At 44.2% G+C, this 19,438-nt stretch overlaps 1 protein-coding gene across 5 annotated transcripts in view; it reads right to left on the reverse strand.

Moving 5' to 3' along the window:
- Positions 1 to 1,494: 1,494 nt before the first annotated feature.
- The window catches only part of LOC140393014 (cGMP-dependent protein kinase 1), a 1,245,261-nt gene continuing 1,227,317 nt past the window's right edge, over positions 1,495 to 19,438 (reverse strand). For all 5 annotated transcript variants that reach the window (XM_072478937.1, XM_072478935.1, XM_072478938.1 and 2 more), the window contains 2 exons: positions 14,245 to 14,311; positions 1,495 to 5,073 (listed from right to left, as the gene is read on the reverse strand). In XM_072478937.1, the coding sequence (XP_072335038.1) occupies positions 4,975 to 5,073; positions 14,245 to 14,311 (166 nt within the window). In that variant the 3' untranslated portion in view covers positions 1,495 to 4,974. The remainder of the gene's footprint in view (positions 5,074 to 14,244; positions 14,312 to 19,438) is intronic.

Below are 19,438 nucleotides of genomic sequence, written 5' to 3' on the forward strand. Positions count from 1 at the left end.
TGCATTACCTCAAATGTGAAATCTTCCAGGGGCAGCATGGGGGCCCAGTGGTTAGCATTGCTGTCTCACAACACCGAGGTCCCAGGTTCGATCCCGGCTCTGGGTCACTGACCATGTGCAGTTTGCACATTCTCCCTGTGTTTGCGTGTGTTTCACCCCCACAACCCAAAGATGTACAGGGCAAAAAAAATGAATTGGGTACTCTAAAAAAAATTTTTTTTATGTGAAATCTTCCATGAACCGGTGCCCAATCAGACAGCATTATTGAAAGCAATCTATTGTTTCCATTAAAAAGTGCTCCTCGAGGGCAGCACTGGGTTTCAGCCCCACAACCCAAAGATGTGCAGGGTAGGTGGATTGACCACGCTAAATTGCCCCTTAATTGGAAAAAACGAATTGGGCCCTCGAAGTTTATAAAAGAGCTCCTCCGTGGTTTCGAGTGGTAAACCACGCCGTCGTATTAATACAGCTGAAAATGTGTTTAATACCAGAAAAATAGGTATTTATAATATGTGTGATCAGTCTTCCTCTTATAAGTAACCTGATTTAATGTCAAGTCAAAGTCATGGGGGGATTAACCATGATTAAATACTGCTTATTTATTTTTGCGATTAAATCCACTGTCAGCTGTATTCATCAAAACTGCATCTGGTCACCACACTTAAACATATCAAGGACAATTTTTAGCGGTTGTTTTATAATGTTGCACAAGTGCACTGGATTGTGGCAGATTTTGCAGTTATAATAATAATCTTTATTAGTGTCACAAGTAGGCTTACATGAACACACAAGTTACTGTGAAAATCCCTCAGTCGCCAATTCACCTAACAAGCACGACTTTTGGGACTTGTGGGAGGAAACCGGAGCATCCGCAGGAAACCCACGCAGACACAGGGAGAACGTGCAGACTCCGCACAGTGATCCAAGCAGGGAATCAAACCTGGGTCCCCAGCGCTGTGAAGCAACTGTGCTCAGAACCACTGTGCTACCGTGCCGCCCTTGATGTGCCAATCAGTGTGTCCAAGTGAAGAACTCAAGTACACTGGCAGCAAGGCCAGTTTTGGGCATTGTGGTGGAAATGAGACATGTTCCAGTTTTTAAAACTAGTGCAAAAGATTTGTGGAAACTCTAGTTGAGAAGAATACAACCGGTGCTTAAAATTCTGCACTGGTTACATCGATATTAGGTGAATTGCACCATAAGAACGAAGTGATTAGAAATTCCAGACCCATTGTACTTTGTTACCTGCTTATTCCTTCCCTTGCTACATTAACTTGCATCTCACGCAATGTGTTTTCTTATCTTGCTATCCTGTTCTCATTCTTTATGATCACCTCACCCTTCAGCATTACAACCTATTCCCATCATTATGTGTATACTCATCGTTGCCACGTGTCATCACGTCGATCCAGTCTGTATGGAAACATTTATTCACTGATTTTTAAGGGGTAATTTTTCACGCCGTTATTTAAACATCAGCATTGTGACTCCGAGTTTCTGTATATAGTTCAAAAGTAATCCTCTTTATTTCAGCTCTAGAAAGTATATAACAGGCACTCTGCATGGACAGCTGCAGGAAGATACAGGACAAATCAGGGACAATTAAATACGTAAAAGTTTGAAAATCTACAACCAAAGGAGTGCAAGAAGCCTGTGAACAGCATTCAGTGACAAAATATACATTTTGACAAATTTGCCATGCTCGTTTATCTAAACAAAAGGCTAAATTGGAAACAACTCCCAACAATTACTTCATATAAATTTCTAAATGTTCAGTGAATTTGATGGTAAACTTCTTGTTAGAGGCAGGAAATATAGATCTTCAAAGTGGGTGTCAGCTAGTACGTAAATCAATGATTAAACTCCGTATTCTGATGAGACTTAAGTTTTACAGATATTATTCTGAAAGGTTTTGAATTGTCAGCCAAAGCCACATTTATTGCAATTTGACTACATTAAGGAGATGATTTCACCCTTATTTTTGCAATGCAGGTAAATTAAAATAAGATGGATTTGCATATACAATGAAATCACCCAAAGCAACGATAGTAATAGTCATGAAACATTTTCTTGTTGCATGTGCACACATTTCACAGAAATGATGCATTACGTCATCACCAGTTTCACAGTTTCTCTAAAATAGAACATAATAAATGGTACCACAGGATGCTTACTGCAAAGTCGTGCATCATATTAAAAAAAAGGCCTATTAAACCTTACAGAAGATGGAATTTATACAGAAGCCAGCTAAGAAGGATTGATCCTTGAGTCCTTGAGGTTTTCCTGTTTTGTTTTGTTTTAAGTTAACGCAGCAGGAGACCAAATTTATGAATCTGTTTGGATGCCATGTTTTTAAGGCACTTGAGACAATGCCAAACCTAGTCTAACCTATGGGAGAAATGATGTTTACAATGTTTCAGAAATCTTAGGCCGAAGCCTTCAGCTTTCTTTCTCACAGTTCTGCAGTGTTGGGCTATATTATAAAATGGGAAACATACCAAGTAAGTTAAAAAGAAAAGGTTAAGTCACACCAAATGCACCAACACTCAAAACATGTCTGCTTATTTACAGTAATATGGAGCTTGTGGTCCAATTAAATAAAAACAATAATAGATCATTACATTTTAAAAATATAAAGCTGAAAATGCGGTAGAGTCTCTTAACCCACAGGGGTTTACAAGTGTTTGATTGCTACTTCGCATGAGATTGTATCTAGAGCTTCCCCCTTTACTTTTAGCAAATGTATTTCACGTGTTCCCCAACCCAAGTTCCCTCCATTGTTTTGATTTTTAATTTTCTTAATTTGCCCGAAATAGAACATGCATGATGATCCTAACACCCTTTTGATTAATACATTAGACTCAAGGAGCAAACATTGGTAAAGCCAAATTGCCCAAACACACAAAGTTCCAGATTTAATCAGGAGTGGTCGTTGCACCATTTATAAATATGAGAAAAGGTCATTCGGAAACCATATTCATCTTTTATTTTTACTTCTGCGTGAGTTTGTGTTATCAATTAAATATCGGCAGCACGGTGGCCCAGTGGTTAGCACTGCTGCCTCACGACGCTGAGGGCCACGCAGTCAGAAGTTTAGAAATGTATAGAAAATCTGCCCGTGTTTGCGTGGGTTTCGCCCCCACAAGCCAAAGATGTTCAGGGTAGGTGGATTGGCCACGCTAAATTGCCCCTTTATTGGAAAAAATGAATTGGATACTCTAAATTCTTTAAAAAAAATTCTACTTGCAGAAATAAGGGGGACATTTTTTTAAAAATCAATGAAATATCGGCCATTTCTGGGGAAAGGTGAAGCATTTCACCCCTAAAGCTTACAGAAATGTTACGGTGGTTTCTAAATTATAATCCAAGGCATATCCAGGTGAGATATGACTGTTTCTGTAAAGCCTTCCGTAACATATGTTTCCATGTTTTTCCGTGGAGTACAATTCTGCAACTAATGACAAAACTTTAAATTCAAAGTGGCAGCTTGTTAGTGTTGATACCGAGGGTGAGAAATGGGTTCTAAAGTATATTCTTAGCCCGAGTAACATTATCGGATGGCTGGTAATGACCAGTCTTTCTGCCCTTCGTGAAATCTCTCCTCATTTCCTTCTTCTTTTGCTCCCTTTAGTGGTGATAGTCTACGGTGTCACAGAGGAGCAGGTAAAGAGAGAACATCTGTTGTTGCTAAAGCTCCTCTTGCAACCTCAGCATGTCCCAAAATACATTTGCAGCCAATCGAATGCTTCTTGAAAATAAAGATGAGTCACTGTTGTGATGTAGGAAAAGGTGAATTTGTGCACAGCATGATCCCACAAACTGTAATGAGGAAATAAGCAACTGATATTTGAGAGATAAATATTGGCCAGGCTTTTTTTTTTTAAAGTTCAGTACTTTCATACCATCCATTTAGAAGTTGTGGGTTGGGAGAGAGGTCTGAATTCTATTTGAGGACATCTTAAATTTAAAAAGTTAGCCGTTAAAAAATCCGCATATCTTTGACAGCATTACTCGAGAACGCCGACTGTAATAACAAATTATCAGACACAGTTTCCATGAACCCATAGTTTTCAGCTAGCATTTAAACCCAGTGGCATGTCAAATATAAATAATTATTAGTCAAACGTATCTTCAGGCAGAATCTGACCTTCAGTTTTTCTGCCAATTTTACATTGCAGGACAGAGAAATATTGTTTTTTGCCATTTACAGGGTATAGAAGATCATTTTAATATTAATTGATCAGGCAGGGGTGGTTGGGGAAACAGGCCCTGATAGCATCAGCAGTTGTGCTTTGTGTGTATAAATACGTGATGCCACATTTAAATATATTGCTGAAACCGTAAGTTAATATCCAGACTAATAATGAATGAAGTGACGACATAAAAAGTGGTTGACCGATAGTTTTACAGGTCCTTCCTAGTGGTACATAAACACTGGCTTGTCGCACACAGTAGTGTGCGCACTTGCACTGAGGAATGAGAATGTCCCAAATTCAATTCCATAGCAACTAACATAGACCCGTGAATAAAAATCCCCAGAATAAATACCTACATTTGTCTTTTTGTTTTAATTAGAAAAAAAACACAAAATTTAGAATAAGTTTACTGATTTCAAATGACCCATTTTTACCTTTTCAGTATTAATTGGTCTCCGGATCAAAGCATGAGGAACCTCAGTGAAGAAAAAGCCTTACGTGTATGCTAAAACAAGTTGCTCTAGGACCACCATCTAAGTTGCTATATTTTGATTCAAAGTGTTTTTTTTTTAAAGAACACCATTCCAATTCTCTAATGGTATAGCTCCTAATGCCACCATCATGAGTGTGGCGGGCATTAGTTGAGGCATCATGGTGACCCAGAGCACTAATCCTCCTTCATGTTTCTTTTCCATTGACTGTTAGTCTCTTTTTTCCCCCTTTTTTTTTACCAAGATGCTGTCCTAGGCAAGGCAGAAGCAAGTTTGAAGGAAAATATTTAGAAATCTGCATCCCATCCGGAGTTATCGTCAGGAGGTGGGTCATCATTGTCTTCGGGGAAGCTGTCAAAGTTGCTCGTATCTGTTGGAGATGTGACCTGCAAATAAAGAAACATTGTGTCATTCTTCAGTCGGGGATGCAAGATGGAGAATTATTTCCCAATCCTCTCATTGCCTCATAGAGGCTCGCAAAGCTGCATCATGACATTATTCTTCAACAAAGACAGCTTATATTTACACAGTGCCTTTCAAGACCTCAATGTTTCCCAAAATACTTTAGAGAAAATATTTTTGACATGTAGCCACGACTGTAATGCAAAACTGCGACAGCTAATTTTGTTTTTATTCTTTCAGGGAATGTGGATTTCATGGACAAGGCCTATCCCTAGTTGCCATTGTTTTGTAAACCACAACCGAGTCAGAATCAAGTTGGGAAAAAAAATAGTTTTATTGCAAAGCAACTATATTTACAATATACAACAGCTCCCAGTCGGTTAGTTCCATACCTGGCCGACTCTATATTGAGCTCAATTAAGAATGCCGTTGGGCTCTTAGCGGGTGATCTCGTACTTGGCGAGACTCACAAGGAGACTGATTTCGCCAACCTCGTAGGTCCCGTGTGGGTAATAACACATTAAGAAAGTGTGGGAGAACCACCTTCTTGAACTGCAGTCCATGTGGTGGAGGTACACCCACAGTGCTGCTGGGAAAGGAGTTCCAAGATTCTGACTCAGCGACAGTGAAGGAACGGTGCAATATTTTCAGGTCAAGATGGTGAGTGGCTTGGATGGGAGCTTGCAGGTGACGGTGGTCCCATGCATCTGCTACCCTTGGCTTTTGAGGTTTTAGATGTCACAGCTTTCGAAGCTGCTGTCGAAGGAGCCTTGGTGAGTTGCTGCCGTGCATTTGTATATGGTTCCACTCGGCGTTGATGATGGAAGGAGTAAATGTTTAAATTGGTGGATGGGATGCTGATACAGTGGGCAACTTTGTCTTGGGATGGTATTGAGCTTCTTGATTATTTTTGGTGCCTCACTCATTCAGCCAAATGGAGAGTATTCTGTCACATCCCTGACCTGTGCCCAGTACATGGCGGACAGGCTTTGGGGAATCAGGTGGTGAGTTACTTGCCACAGAATTCCCAGCTTCTGACCTGCTCTTGCAGCCACACATGGTTCCCACTCTTATCAGAATAGTTTCCCAGGAAACGTTAAAATGATTAAAACCACTTCAGGGTAACCTTGTTCCAGACTTTCCATGACCCCCACCCCCCTTCCCACATGCACACTCCCCGCCAATTACACCCCCACCCACAACTACCATTCCAACACATCAACCAACCCGAACTACCCTCCCAACCCACAGACTACTCCAAACTTCCCGATTACTCAACTGCTCAACTACCCCTCGACATCCTGATTAACCCCACTCCTCCTCCAATTACCCTCCTGACCCCCTGACTCCGGCCCCACACCGCAACCTCCTCCCACAGAGCCCCCCCCCCCAACAAGCCTCAGCCCTCCAACAACCCTCCCGACACCCTAATTACCCATGCAGCTACTCACCACCCATGACTACCCTTCCGAACATCCACCACTGCCCGCATCCCCCACCCTGACCATCAACCCCCCCGACCATCTTCACCCCCTCACACACTTACCTCACACACTCAGCTGCCCCCGGTTTCTCAAAGTGGCTGCGCGTTTTAGCTGCCGAAAGCGGTAAGTTTAGTGCCGTAAAAAGGGGCCATAGTTTCATTGCCCTATGACATTCTTGCCCTGTACTAGGAGGGCTCCAGAGCGACTGCGCTGAACATTTCTCACCTGGCTCAAGATGGAGGATCAGATGAGAATTGTGCAGCTAAAGCTGGATAAGTAAAAAGGAACGTGTGATGATATGCATAAGTAATCATGTAAATAGTAATGTTTACGACCTCCAACCAACAGGTGGCAGTAGAGAACAACAAGGTGACTCTATACTTCGAGGAGTCTGGAGATAGTTGTGATAGTGGATCGACATACTTGCAGTAGCGCTAGGATAATTTATTATAGTCAGTAGTTTTTTGATATGTTTCTCATAATTATCTATTCCACGCATTTATTTAATAATAAACATTTAACTAGTCAAGAACTAGATTTTCTATTGTGCACGATTCCGACTGGCCAAGCACCAGAACATAACAGAACACAGCTGCAATCCAACGGTGATTGTCACTCATCGGAAGTTTGTTATGTTAAGGGGTGGAAGATTAGGCTGGGCATGCTAACCTCCTGATGTGCTGTCCTGAAACACATAGCTTCTGTCGAAAACCTACCCATATAGCTGAGAACGTTGTTGTGCCAAACGTAGGAAATGAATGTCACCATGTTCTCATGACATTGCGGGCAGCACGGTGGCACAGTGGTTAGCACTGCTGCCCAACGGCGCCGAGGTCTTAGGTTTGATCCCGGCCCTGGGTCACTGTCCGTGTGGAGTTTGCACATTCTCCTCGTGTTTACGTGGGTTTCACCTCCACAACCCAAAAATGTGCAGGGTAGGCGGATTGGCCATGCTAAATTGCCCCTTAATTGGAAAAAATTAATTGGGTACTCTAAATTTATTTTAAATTGATAAAAAAATGTTCTCATGACATTGCATTGCCCATCATTTTAAAGAGTTTGTAACTCATTTCAGACAATCAAGCCAACTCTGCTCTCAAAGTAGCTGAATGTCATTTAGGTGCATCTGAAATGTGCTGTCTGTGTTCAATCGATAAATTCAGCTGGGAACTGGATTATTATCTGAAAGGGTGGACTGCGCAGGGCTGGAGGGAAGAAGGTGAGGAAATGGCACCAAGGAGAATTGTTCTTTCAGAAAACCAGCACAGACACAATGGGACAAATTGCCTCCTTCTCGACGTGTAACCATTCTGCGATCCTGTAATAAGAGCATGTTGAAATAAGACCTAAGAGCAGAATTAGGCCACTAGACCCATCGAGCCTGCTCCACCATTCAATCATGACAGATATTTTCTCATCCCCATTCTTCTGCCTTCTCCCCATAACCCCGATCCCCTTATGCAACCTCTACACTCACCAATTTGGGATTATATCGTCATACCAGCGTCAGTCCTGGTTCAGTGGAGAAACTCTTGCCTCCAAAGACGTGGGGCGGAATTCTCCAGCCTCCCAGCCGCGTGTTTCTCAGTAACGGGAGGCGGCACACCGTTTTCTGGTGACGGAATTCTCTGCTCCCACTGCTGTCAATGGGATTTCCCATTGAAGCCGTCCCACACCGCCGGGAAACCCACAGTGTGGTGCGCTACCGGTGGGACCAGAGAATTCTGCCACCAGCAAATGACCGGGATAGTTTGTGACATCAGCTGCAGTGCAGTGTGAAGCGAGTGTGACATTGTCTGAGGAGCCATCTCTTTGATGAACCTCTAAACTGCCTGCTCACTCATCTGGACCTAAAGGATCCTATGGCACTATCTCAAAGATCAGGGGAGTTCAGCCCGTGTCCTTCTCTAAATTTATACCACAACCAACATCACTTGGAAAAAAAAATACTGTTTGTGGGATCTTGCTGTGTTTTTCTACATTACAACAGTGATTCCACTTCAGAAGTACTTTATTAGCTAGTTCATTTATTAGCTATGAACTGATTGGACAGAACCGGAGGTTAAATATCGTACATATAAAGAGGAATTTTAACTTGAAAATCAGGCAGCGTTGGATCGGATGGATGGTAGTTTAAAGGGTTAAAACTCTGAAACCTAACCCTAGGCTCCACTTTCAGTTTCATTGGAGGTGGGATGAGGAGTGGACAAGCAAACCACTCCTAGGAGATGGATTGACACTTTGAATGTTATACTGAGACTGAGTAATAAAGATTATTATTGTGTGTTACATCTGTATTCACCATTTGAAATTTTCCTGTGGGTTGCGAGGTGCTGTGTGCCTTAAATGAACTCGCTAGTTAAGTCTAGGTGAGGAAATGCTGGATCAGGAGATAACTGTTTTTCCACCTGTCAGCGAGATCCATAGTGCCTGACTGATCAACCCTCTCCCCCCACACACACACTCCATCATCAGCTACCTCTTCCAATCTCCCCCTGCCCAGAAGCCTCTGTCCTCTAACCTCATTGAGAAATTCTCCCCCCCCCCCCTCCACCTCCCACTGCCCCTCTCAGGCCTTCCACCTCCCCCATCAGGCTTCTGATCTTAACCCAAAATCGCAGACATCCCTCCAGAGGCTTCCAACCACTACCCTCAACAGACAATGGGACCCGACGCCCTGGAGTCCCATTGTCCACTCGCACACCAAATGGGCCACCCCTCCCTTCCCGCCAGGATCAGAGCCCCCCCCCTTCCTGGTCAGTGCCTCATCTTGTGGCCTCTTCTGATATGATCCCTGCTCAATTGGACGCTGAGCCTATTAATCGGCTCTGCTGCTTCCTTCTGGTTTGACCCTGCCAAAGTGAAATGTGGAGGAAGATAATCTTTGCGCTCAGGGCTATCCCAGAGAAGGGTGGATAAACTGAATGGATGCTCAAAGGCATTTTGTTTCTGAGTGTAGCCATGTAAAATGGCTGCGTTCCGATTAATCTGGCCAAAACCCAATTTAAAACGGCTAACCCGAAAGACTGCTGGGAAAAGCAGCCAAGAAGACACAAGCAGACAGCTGCAGACAGGTTTGCAGCTTCAGTTGGGGAACGTAGCCCAGATCGATACTCAGGGCTATCAACAGCCCATCAACCCAGGTATCCTCAGTTGCATTCGGGACTGTTTACACCTAATCTACTCAGACATCCACAGTTAAATCGGCTATCCCCGGGAGCAATTGCAACATATTAGCAATTGAATACTGGGCCAGACCTGTCGGCGCCTGCAGTGGCCGAAACAAAGACAGGTGAGCGACCACCCCCCGATCGAGGAATCGCCTCACCATTGGACACATCGACCCCAGAGACTGGGGACAGAATCCAATCACTTGGGACTCAGGGTCAAGGGCCGCCCCGGGAGGCGGGAAGCCCCTGGGCCCTATAAAAGTAAAGTTCCAAGTTCAGATCTCTCTCGCTCTCTCATCTTCGCATGCTCGAGACCTTCGCAAGACCAGCCACCGTGTATCGTAAGTTTGAATCCAACGATCGCTATCCGGTAGAGACACCTAGCCACCGACCTGTAGCAGCCTTTTGAATCCCGCGGGCCAGATTTGATTGGACAAGCCATTTGTTTCCCTGACCTGGTGGGCTCTTCCTAAGTTAAGTATTGGCCAGTAGTGATAGGTATATTATCTAGAAAGCAGTATTAGGGTACTAATATTGCTTGTTGTAGATAATAAATGACCGTTGTTTTAATCCTTACTAAGCAGTGTGCTGTGTTATTAATCATAACCTGAACTTGAACCACGTGGCGGTATAAAGATACTTGGCGACTCATGAGCAAAGGTGACTGAAACAGAGCAAATAGACTAAAGCTAGAAAGAGCAACATGAGAAGCTGGAATCAAAAAATAATCTCAATAAAAACCCATAAAAATCGAAATGATGTGAGAAAATGATGGTAGAAAAGAGGAAGAAAAGAAAAAAGGACGACTACAAATGCTGGAAATCAGAAATAAGATTAGAAATGACATAACAGACTGTCAGTACCAGAACTGAATTGAGATGGGTTAAAGCCCCCAGATACAGTCACTGCCCGCCCCATGTGGTACAGTGGTTAGCACTGCTGCCTCACAGCTCCAGGGACCCGGGTTCAATTCCGGCCTCGGGTGACTGTCGATGTGGAGTTTGCACTTTCTCCCGTGTCTGCGTGGGTTTCCTCCGGGTGCTCCGGTTTCCTCCCACAGTCCAAAGATGTGCAGGTTAGGTGGATTGGCCATGCTAAATTGCCCCTTAGTGTCTAAAAGGTTAGGTTGGGTTACTGGGTTACGGAGATAGGGTGGCGGCATGGGCTTAAGTTGGGTGCGTCTTCCAAGAGCCGGTGCAGACTTGATTGACCTTCTGCACTATAAATCTGTAAATTGCTGAACTAACAACATGAGACCATAAGACATAGGAGCGGAAGTAAGGCCATTCGGCCCATCGAGTCCACTCCGCCATTCAATCATGGCTGATTTCAACTCCATTTACCCGCTCTCTCTCCATAGCCCTTAATTCCTCGAGAAATCAAGAATTTATCAACTTCTGTCTTAAAGACACTCAACGTCCTGGCCTCCACCGCCCTCTGTGGCAATGAATTCCACAGACCCACCACTCTCTGGCTGAAGAAATTTCTCCTCATCTCTGTTCTAAAGTGACTCCCTTTTATTCTAAGGCTGTGCCCCCGGGTCCTAGTCTCCCCTGCTAATGGAAACAACTTCCCTACATCCACCCTATCTAAGCCATTCATTATCTTGTAAGTTTCTATTAGATCTCCCCTCAACCTCCTAAACTCCAATGAATATAATCCCAGGATCCTCAGACGTTCATCGTATGTTAGGCCTACCATTCCAGGGATCATACGTGTGAATCTCCGCTGGACCCGCTCCAGTGCCAGTATGTCCTTCCTGAGGTGTGGGGCCCAAAATTGCTCACAGTATTCTAAATGGGGCCTAACTAATGCTTTATAAAGCTTCAGAAGTACATCCCTGCTTTTATATTCCAAGCCTCTTGAGATGAATGACAACATTGCATTTGATTTCTTAATTACGGACTCAACCTGCAAATTTACCTTTAGAGAATCCTGGACTAGGACTCCCAAGTCCCTTTGCACTTCAGCATTATGAATTTTGTCACCATTTAGAAAATAGTCCATGCCTCTATTCTTTTTTCCAAAGTGCAAGACCTCGCACTTGCCCACGTTGAATTTCATCAGCCATTTCTTGGACCACTCTCCTAAACTGTCTAAATCTTTCTGCAGCCTCCCCACCTCCTCCATACTACCTGCCCCTCCATCTATCTTTGTATCATCGGCAAACTTAGCCAGAATGCCCCCAGTCCCGTCATCTAGATCGTTAATATATAAAGGGAACAGCTGTGGCCCCAACACTGAACCCTGCGGGACACCACTCGTCACCGGTTGCCATTCCGAAAAAGAACCTTTTATCCCAACTCTCTGCCTTCTGCCTGACAGCCAATCGTCAATCCATGTTAGTACCTTGCCTCGAATACCATGGGCCCTTATTTTACTCAGCAGTCTCCCGTGAGGCACCTTATCAAAGGCCTTTTGGAAGTCAAGATAGATAACATCCATTGGCTCTCCTTGGTCTAACCTATTTGTTATCTCTTCAAAGAACTCTAACAGGTTTGTCAGGCACGACCTCCCCTTACTAAATCCATGCTGACTTGTCCTAATCTGACCCTGCACTTCCAAGAATTTAGAAATCTCATCCTTAACAATGGATTCTAGAATCTTGCCAACAACTGAGGTTAGGCTAATTGGCCTATAATTTTCCATCTTTTTCCTTGTTCCCTTCTTGAACAGGGGGGTTACAACAGCGATTTTCCAATCCTCTGGGACTTTCCCGGACTCCAGTGACTTTTGAAAGATCATAACTAACGCCTCCACTATTTCTTCAGCTATCTCCTTTGGAACTCTAGGATGTAGTCCATCTGGGCCCGGAGATTTATCAATTTTTAGACCTCTTAGTTTCTCTAGCACTTTCTCCTTTGTGATGGCTACCATATTCAACTCTGCCCCCTGACTCTCCGGAATTGGTGGGATATTACTCATGTCTTCTACTGTGAAGACTGACGCAAAGTGCTTATTTAGTTCCTCAGCTATTTCCTTGTCTCCCATCACAAAATTACCAGCGTCATTTTGGAGCGGCCCAATGTCAACTTTTGCCTCCCGTTTGTTTTTAATGTATTTAAAGAAACTTTTACTATCATTCCTAATGTTACTGGCTAGCCTACCTTCATATTTGATCCTCTCTTTCCTTATTTCTCTCTTTGTTATCCTCTGTTTGTTTTTGTAGCTCTCACCTGGCAAGTCAACCTCGCTCCCATCCTTCAGGGAACTTTGAGCACAATCTGCATCACAACTCCTCCCTTTTTGAAGAAAACAAGGACTCCAGCTGAGTTCTGAAATTTATATATTTTTTGTAGATGCATGATTGAATGAAATCTGATTTTGTATGTGTAATGTCCAATTACAACGTTACCTCCTCCCTTCTCACCTTCCAATGCTCCAAACACACCTTTCCAAGTGAAATGGTGATGAAAAGTACTTCTTTAGTATATGATCCTCACTGCTCACAATATGGTCCCCTCTACATCAAGGAGACCAAATGCAGATTGAGTGACCACTTTGCTGAGCACCTCTGCTCAGTCCAGAGGTGCACATGACCCCGTACTTCGACTGCACTCCCAGTTCTGACAAAGAGCCACCAACTTAAAATGTAAACTCTGTTTCTTTCCCCACACGCTGGCAGACCTGCTGAGTATTTTCAACACCTGCAGTATTTTCCTCCTGTTTTTACTTTAATTAGGTTCTGGCTACAGGGGGAGATTAAAAAACCATCTTGAATTTGTAGAATGCCACCTGGCAGGGCATCGCCAATCATGTCAAATATTTATTGTTGTAATCTGGATAAATATTGCATTCATTGCCACAAGCAAAAAAACAGATGAACAAAGGGCTAACCAATTTTTGGCTGAGGGGAAACTATTGGGACATTTCACCGAGAGAACTCTTGATGGATACTCCTGAAAATGAGCCATGCAAATGAATCATCAGGAGGGGTCCTCAGGTTAGTGAGAAAACCTAAGCAGAGAACAGCTAGATGTACAGAGTACTGAAGCATCCATCCAAACTAATGTATTTATGTTCTGGCATGGGGCTCCACAGGCTGGCCTGCCAAGTCAGAGGCGAGCGAGCTCAGCCAAAAGGAAAGCTACAAATACGGCTCTAGGAAGTCATCTATGGAAACTGTTCATGGTGAAACGGTCCTAATCATAATGGAAGCAATCACCAGCTAAGGAATGCTCAAGCAATCAACTTCAGATTATTTCTCAGGAAACTGTCATCACAATTAATAATTCTGCGCAAAGCCACTTGCTATCAATGTAGTGAAAAAAATCCCTAGATTCCTTTCAATAAAACAAAGCTGACGTGATGGAGCGATTTAAAGAGACCAACCTTTTACCCTTCACTTGTGTGCTTTCTGGTTACACGCGAACCCTCAAAGTCATGTAGCTATTAACTGACAAACAACAGCTTAGAACTCCTGGAATAAAATGCAAAGCAGTAACATTTGGAGGTATTACAGGTATGGTGAACAAGAAAAAGACCTTGGTTGTATACTTACACTAGATACGATTGGAGGTGTTGAAGTGCCTTTCCTTAATCCTTCCCAGTTAAAGCCTTCAAACCACCTGGAGGAAAATAAATGTCCTTTATTGCAAATTTGTGAGACATTGAAGCATTTTCATTTTATGCAAAATCAATAGTACTTAGAGCTTCTAAAGCAGGCACACTGCAAGTCAACAGATGGCCTGCGTGCATGTGTTCTTTGTATCCAAGATCTGGTCCTTTGAGATCTTAAAGTGTAACAGGTGGCAAGAAATAGTAATCTGCATGTTTAGGGTGATTTTCACTGAGGATTAAAACGCAGGAACTCATCTGCCAACTTCGTTCAAATCCGTTCTCCAGCAGAGAGCTGGCTGGCACTGTTTTGTCTCATATCTATGATGAGTAAATGCAACAACTCTATTATCAAGTGTTGAATATTATTTTATGTGCACTTGTTCTCATGGATCCACACTCACACTCCCCTGACTCTGCTCAATGGTAAACTGAGATAGAAATCTTTGACTTCTTCAAAGGATAAATTTATTTTCTAATTTCTAGTCTTTCACAATACATAAAACCCGATGCATTTATCGAGACAGGATTTTTCGGCAGCGCCCGTCGAGTGACCGGAAATTCCCGCCCGAGGTCAATGGACCTTTACATAATCCCCGTCCCGTCATGGCGATCTTGCGACGGGCGCGGGCAAAAGATCGAGCCCTCTGTGTGAGAAAGTGACTTGTCCAGTTACCATTCATATTGTGGAAAGAAGAAAACTATGGCCGGGATTTTCCAGCCCTCCATCATAGAATTTACAGTGCCGAAGGAGGCCATTCGGCCCGTCGAGTCTGCACCGGCTTTTGGAAAGAGCACCCTACCCAAAGTCCACACCTCCATCCTATCCCCACAACACAGTAACCCCACCCAACACTAAGGGCAATTTTGGACACTAAGGGCAATTTAGCATGGCCAATCCACCTAACCCGCACATCTTTGGACTGTGGGAGGAAACCGGAGCACCCGGAGGAAACCCACGCACACACGGGGAGGATGTGCAGACTCCGCACAGACAGTGACCCAAGCCGGACTCGAACCTGGGACCCTGGAGCTGTGAAGCAATTGTGCTATCCACAATCCTACCATGTGGCGGGTTTATCGGCAGTGGAGGTGGGTTGCAATTGGCCGGCCCGGGGTACCCTGACAGTGCAGCTGGAGAGCCATGGAGAGCCTTCAACGGGACTGAAAGATGGAAGGAAGAGATCAATAGAAGATTTTTACTCCTGATAATCAACAAAGTGGAGGAAGTGGTATTTATTTTCCAAGCTTTTAGTGTGGGAGTGGGAGAAGTTGGAGACTCCATACCTAGTCCACCTCGGAAGGATTTGGGGGATCGATGCTTACAGATTAAAGAAGATTTGTAAATGTGACTTTCCACTGCAAGAAATGTTTACCTATAATTACGGATCACAGAATGTGTGACATTGACAGGAAATTATTTTGATGAATATTACATTAAATAATAAACATAAAAGAGTATAAAATAGCAAATGTTTCTTGAAGTGGTTTATTGTACAATGGCTAATGTTGAATCCTAAAGTTATAACATTGATGTTCAGTTAACCATTGAGTGAGTACCAAAGGAGACCAGGAGCTAGTGCTCAACAGACCCCCAATGTTCATTTGAATAAGACACCTAACCCATTATGCAGCTGTTGTCAGTGAATGGTGCTCCAGCCAACACAATGGCCATTGGGTACAGGTTTTGAAGGGAAAGTTTCCCTTAAATGTTATGCACGTGGACACGTCCTACCCTTTGCACACCAGGCCACCAATATTATCAATTCCTTTGTAGCACTTCTCTTATGCCTTGCCATGCCCGGTGCGCACTGTGAAAGTGTCTCACACACACACACACACACACGAGTGTGATGAATGCAGGAATTTCATTATATGTATTTGGCCCAGTATGGGTTAAAAGGCCAGGTTAGTATCTGACTGTTGCAGTCATGTTTTTAAAAATCCTGGTTTAAAAGGCAGCAGATATTTGGAGACAGAGTGCAATTTAAGCATCATAAAAGTTGGGTGAATGGAATTTTGTTTATGTGAAGAAGGTTTCCTGGGGAGTCAATAATTAGAGATATTTGATGGGATTCTCCGGTTCCCCAGCAGCATGCGTCTCGGCTGCATGCAATTTGCTGGCGGTTGATTCTATCTACCCGCCGGTTGTCAATGGAATTTCCCATTGCTGCTACTCCACATTGTCGTGAAACTCACTGGTGGGGATGCGCTGATGGCGGAAAAAGTGAATATCAATGACTGGAGAATTCCGACCACTGTGTTTAGTTTGGTAAGATGATGTAGTTAATGGGAGGAGCTAGGGGTTTTCACAGTAAGTTCATTGAAATGTTAATGTAAACCTACTTGTGAGAATAATAAAGATTATTATTATGAAGCAGTCAGGTGTTGAATTTTCTGTTTTGATCCAAGATTTAGATTTGACTGTGGACAGACCAGCTGGTGCTCTCAAATAGTGGGTTTTGATCTGTCTGGGGACAAACTAGCAGTTGCTCACAAAACAGTGAGTTAAAGATTTGCCTGTGAACAGGAGCAGTTTCTCAAATACTGTCAGGTTAAACAGTACTCTGAGACAGGTAAGCATCTGCAGGTTGTTTCCTGAATGGATTTCTCTCTCCCCAATCAGTCTTTTAAAAGGATCATTATTAAGCAAGAATCCCTGGGTCTGCTGATTGAATTTAAAAGTGGATTTTGACCTGACATAGGTGTTGTTTGAGTGGGGATAAAGATAGCAGTTAGGATTTATTGTGTCATTGTAGTGTTTCTTTTGGGTTTTTTAATTCCTTTTTTTGCATTTTTAAAATTAGATGCATTGCCGTTCGTTTTCATTTATTGAACAGTCACAAAGGGTTCTTCTTAGGTTTCTCTCATTACAGACTGTCACTGTCTGGCTCAGCATACAATCCTCCCTATTCCCCCCCCCCCCCCATCTCCCCTCACCTCCCTCTCCCTTCCCCCCTTTTTCACTGCTATCTCACCTTGCTCCCTCCCCCCACCCCCCGGTCCTCCCTCGCTTTCCACTTTCTGTCTTGTCCTGGTTATTTCTCCCTGGCTTCTGGTTATTTATTTATTAATGTGTTGGCCACAAACAGGTCTCGGAACAGTCAGGTGAATGGCTCTCATGTTTTGTGGAAGCCTTCTTCCAACCCACGGATGTTGAATTTGATTTTCTCCATTTGGAGAAATTCTGATGGGTCGGACAGCCAGTCTGCAGCTTTAGGTGGTCCTGCTGTCCACCAGCTGAGCAGGATTCTATGGAGGGCGACCAGGGAGGCAAAGAAAGGATGTCCGCCCTCCTCCCCATGAAGAGATCTGGCTGGTGTGATACCCCGAAGACAGCCGCTTTCGGGCAAGGCTCCACACTCATCCTCACCACTTTGGATATTGCCTCGAAGAAGGCTGGCTAGTACCCAGCAAGTCTGGGGCAAGACCAGAACATATGGGCTTGGTTGGCCGGGCCTACTTGGCACCGTTCACATCTATCCTCCACCTCCGGGAAGAACCTGCTCATTCGGGTTCTGGTCCAGTGGGCTCTATGTAACACTTTTAGCTGCGTTAGGTTGAGCCATTGTATTGTTAAGAATTGTTTAATGGATATTTGCAAGCTATGTTCTTGAAAAAGGTTAAATCTTGTAATCTTGTGTTAGTAATAAAGTTTGTATTAATATACTATGGGCGCGATTCTCTGAGCCGAAATCGCACTCGGCGCAGGGGTGGAGAATGGGCGTCGATGCCGAAATCCGGCGTGACGCCACTCCCGCAATTCTCCGGGGACCGGAAAATCACCACCAATAGCGCGCGGTCGACGTAGCGCCGTTCGGGGCCACTGAAGGAGGCCCCCGCGGCGATTCTCCGCTGACAACTGGCCGAGTTCCCACCGCCGTGGTTCTAACATGGTTCCATGGTACTCGGAGTGGTGGCTGCAGGCTGAGTCCACAGCCGCCCTGATGGGGGGGGGCGGAGGGATCCTTTGCCGGGGGAGGGGCATCCATACTATGCCAGACTTGCGATCGGGGGCCCCCGATCAGCGGGCGCACGCGATCCCGGGGGGGCCTATATTATGCGGACTGTTGCGCTGTGTGGGTCCACCATGTTGTGCGGACTCCTGGCCGAAAGTGCAGGGCCCCGTATCGGCAGACGGAGCTGTGCGGAGCACTCCGGCGCTCTGCTAGCCCCCTTCAAATAAGTGAATCGCTGGGTTATGGGGCCCGTTGATGCCGGCGTGAAACGCTCTGGTGTTTACACCGGCGTCAACACTTAGCCCCCCGTTTCGGAGAATCCCGCCCCATATTCCTATTTGTGCATGGAGTCACACCTGGAGTGAAGTATCTTTTCCTCGCAGTCTTACAAATTAATTAAAAATATTGGGGTTTCTGTCCAGTGTCCGAGCAACTATTTGGGTCAGGTCCGGGATCGTAATACAAGGCAATGAGAAAGACCTCAGCAGCTGCTGGTACCTCGGTACTCCTGAATCACAGGATTGTTACGGTGCAGAGGGAGGACATTTGGCCCATCATGCCTGCACTGGCTCTCCAAATGAGAATCATGGCTTAGTGCCATTCCCCTGCCTTTTCCCCCATACTCCCGGCATATGATGAGAGATGTGCTGGCAGCAACCAGCAAGTTATGGAGCTGAACTGATCTTGCATTATCCTGCGTAGCCAAAAGCAGGCAGCTCCTGTGGGTGGCAATCCAAAATGCTTGAATTGACATTCATCTAAAAATCACAACTGACATATTTCCAACTATATTATTTTAAAACCAAGTTTAGTCCTCATGCCACCTGAGTTGTTCAAGATGAAAATGAATCCCAATGATTCTCAGTTGGTGTTGGACCTCTGCCATTGATTTACAGCTTTTAACATTTTTAAACTAGCAGCAGTAATTTAATGCAAATGTTAATAGAGACTCAGTCATTTTAATTGAACCTTCATAAATATTGCTGAACAAGGAAATAAATAATTAAAACTGAATCTAGAACTATGTTTGACAACTAGCTCGTGGCATAGTTTTTAAGTGCAGGGAGGTTTATGATGTGGCTGTGCAAGACTTTGGTTAGGTCACAGCTGGAGTACCATGTTCAGTTCTGGTCACCGCACTATATAAAGGACGTGATTGCACTGGAGGGGCTGCAAAGG

This window comes from Scyliorhinus torazame, chromosome 16, assembly GCF_047496885.1.
Source record: "Scyliorhinus torazame isolate Kashiwa2021f chromosome 16, sScyTor2.1, whole genome shotgun sequence".
NCBI lineage: Eukaryota > Metazoa > Chordata > Chondrichthyes > Carcharhiniformes > Scyliorhinidae > Scyliorhinus > Scyliorhinus torazame.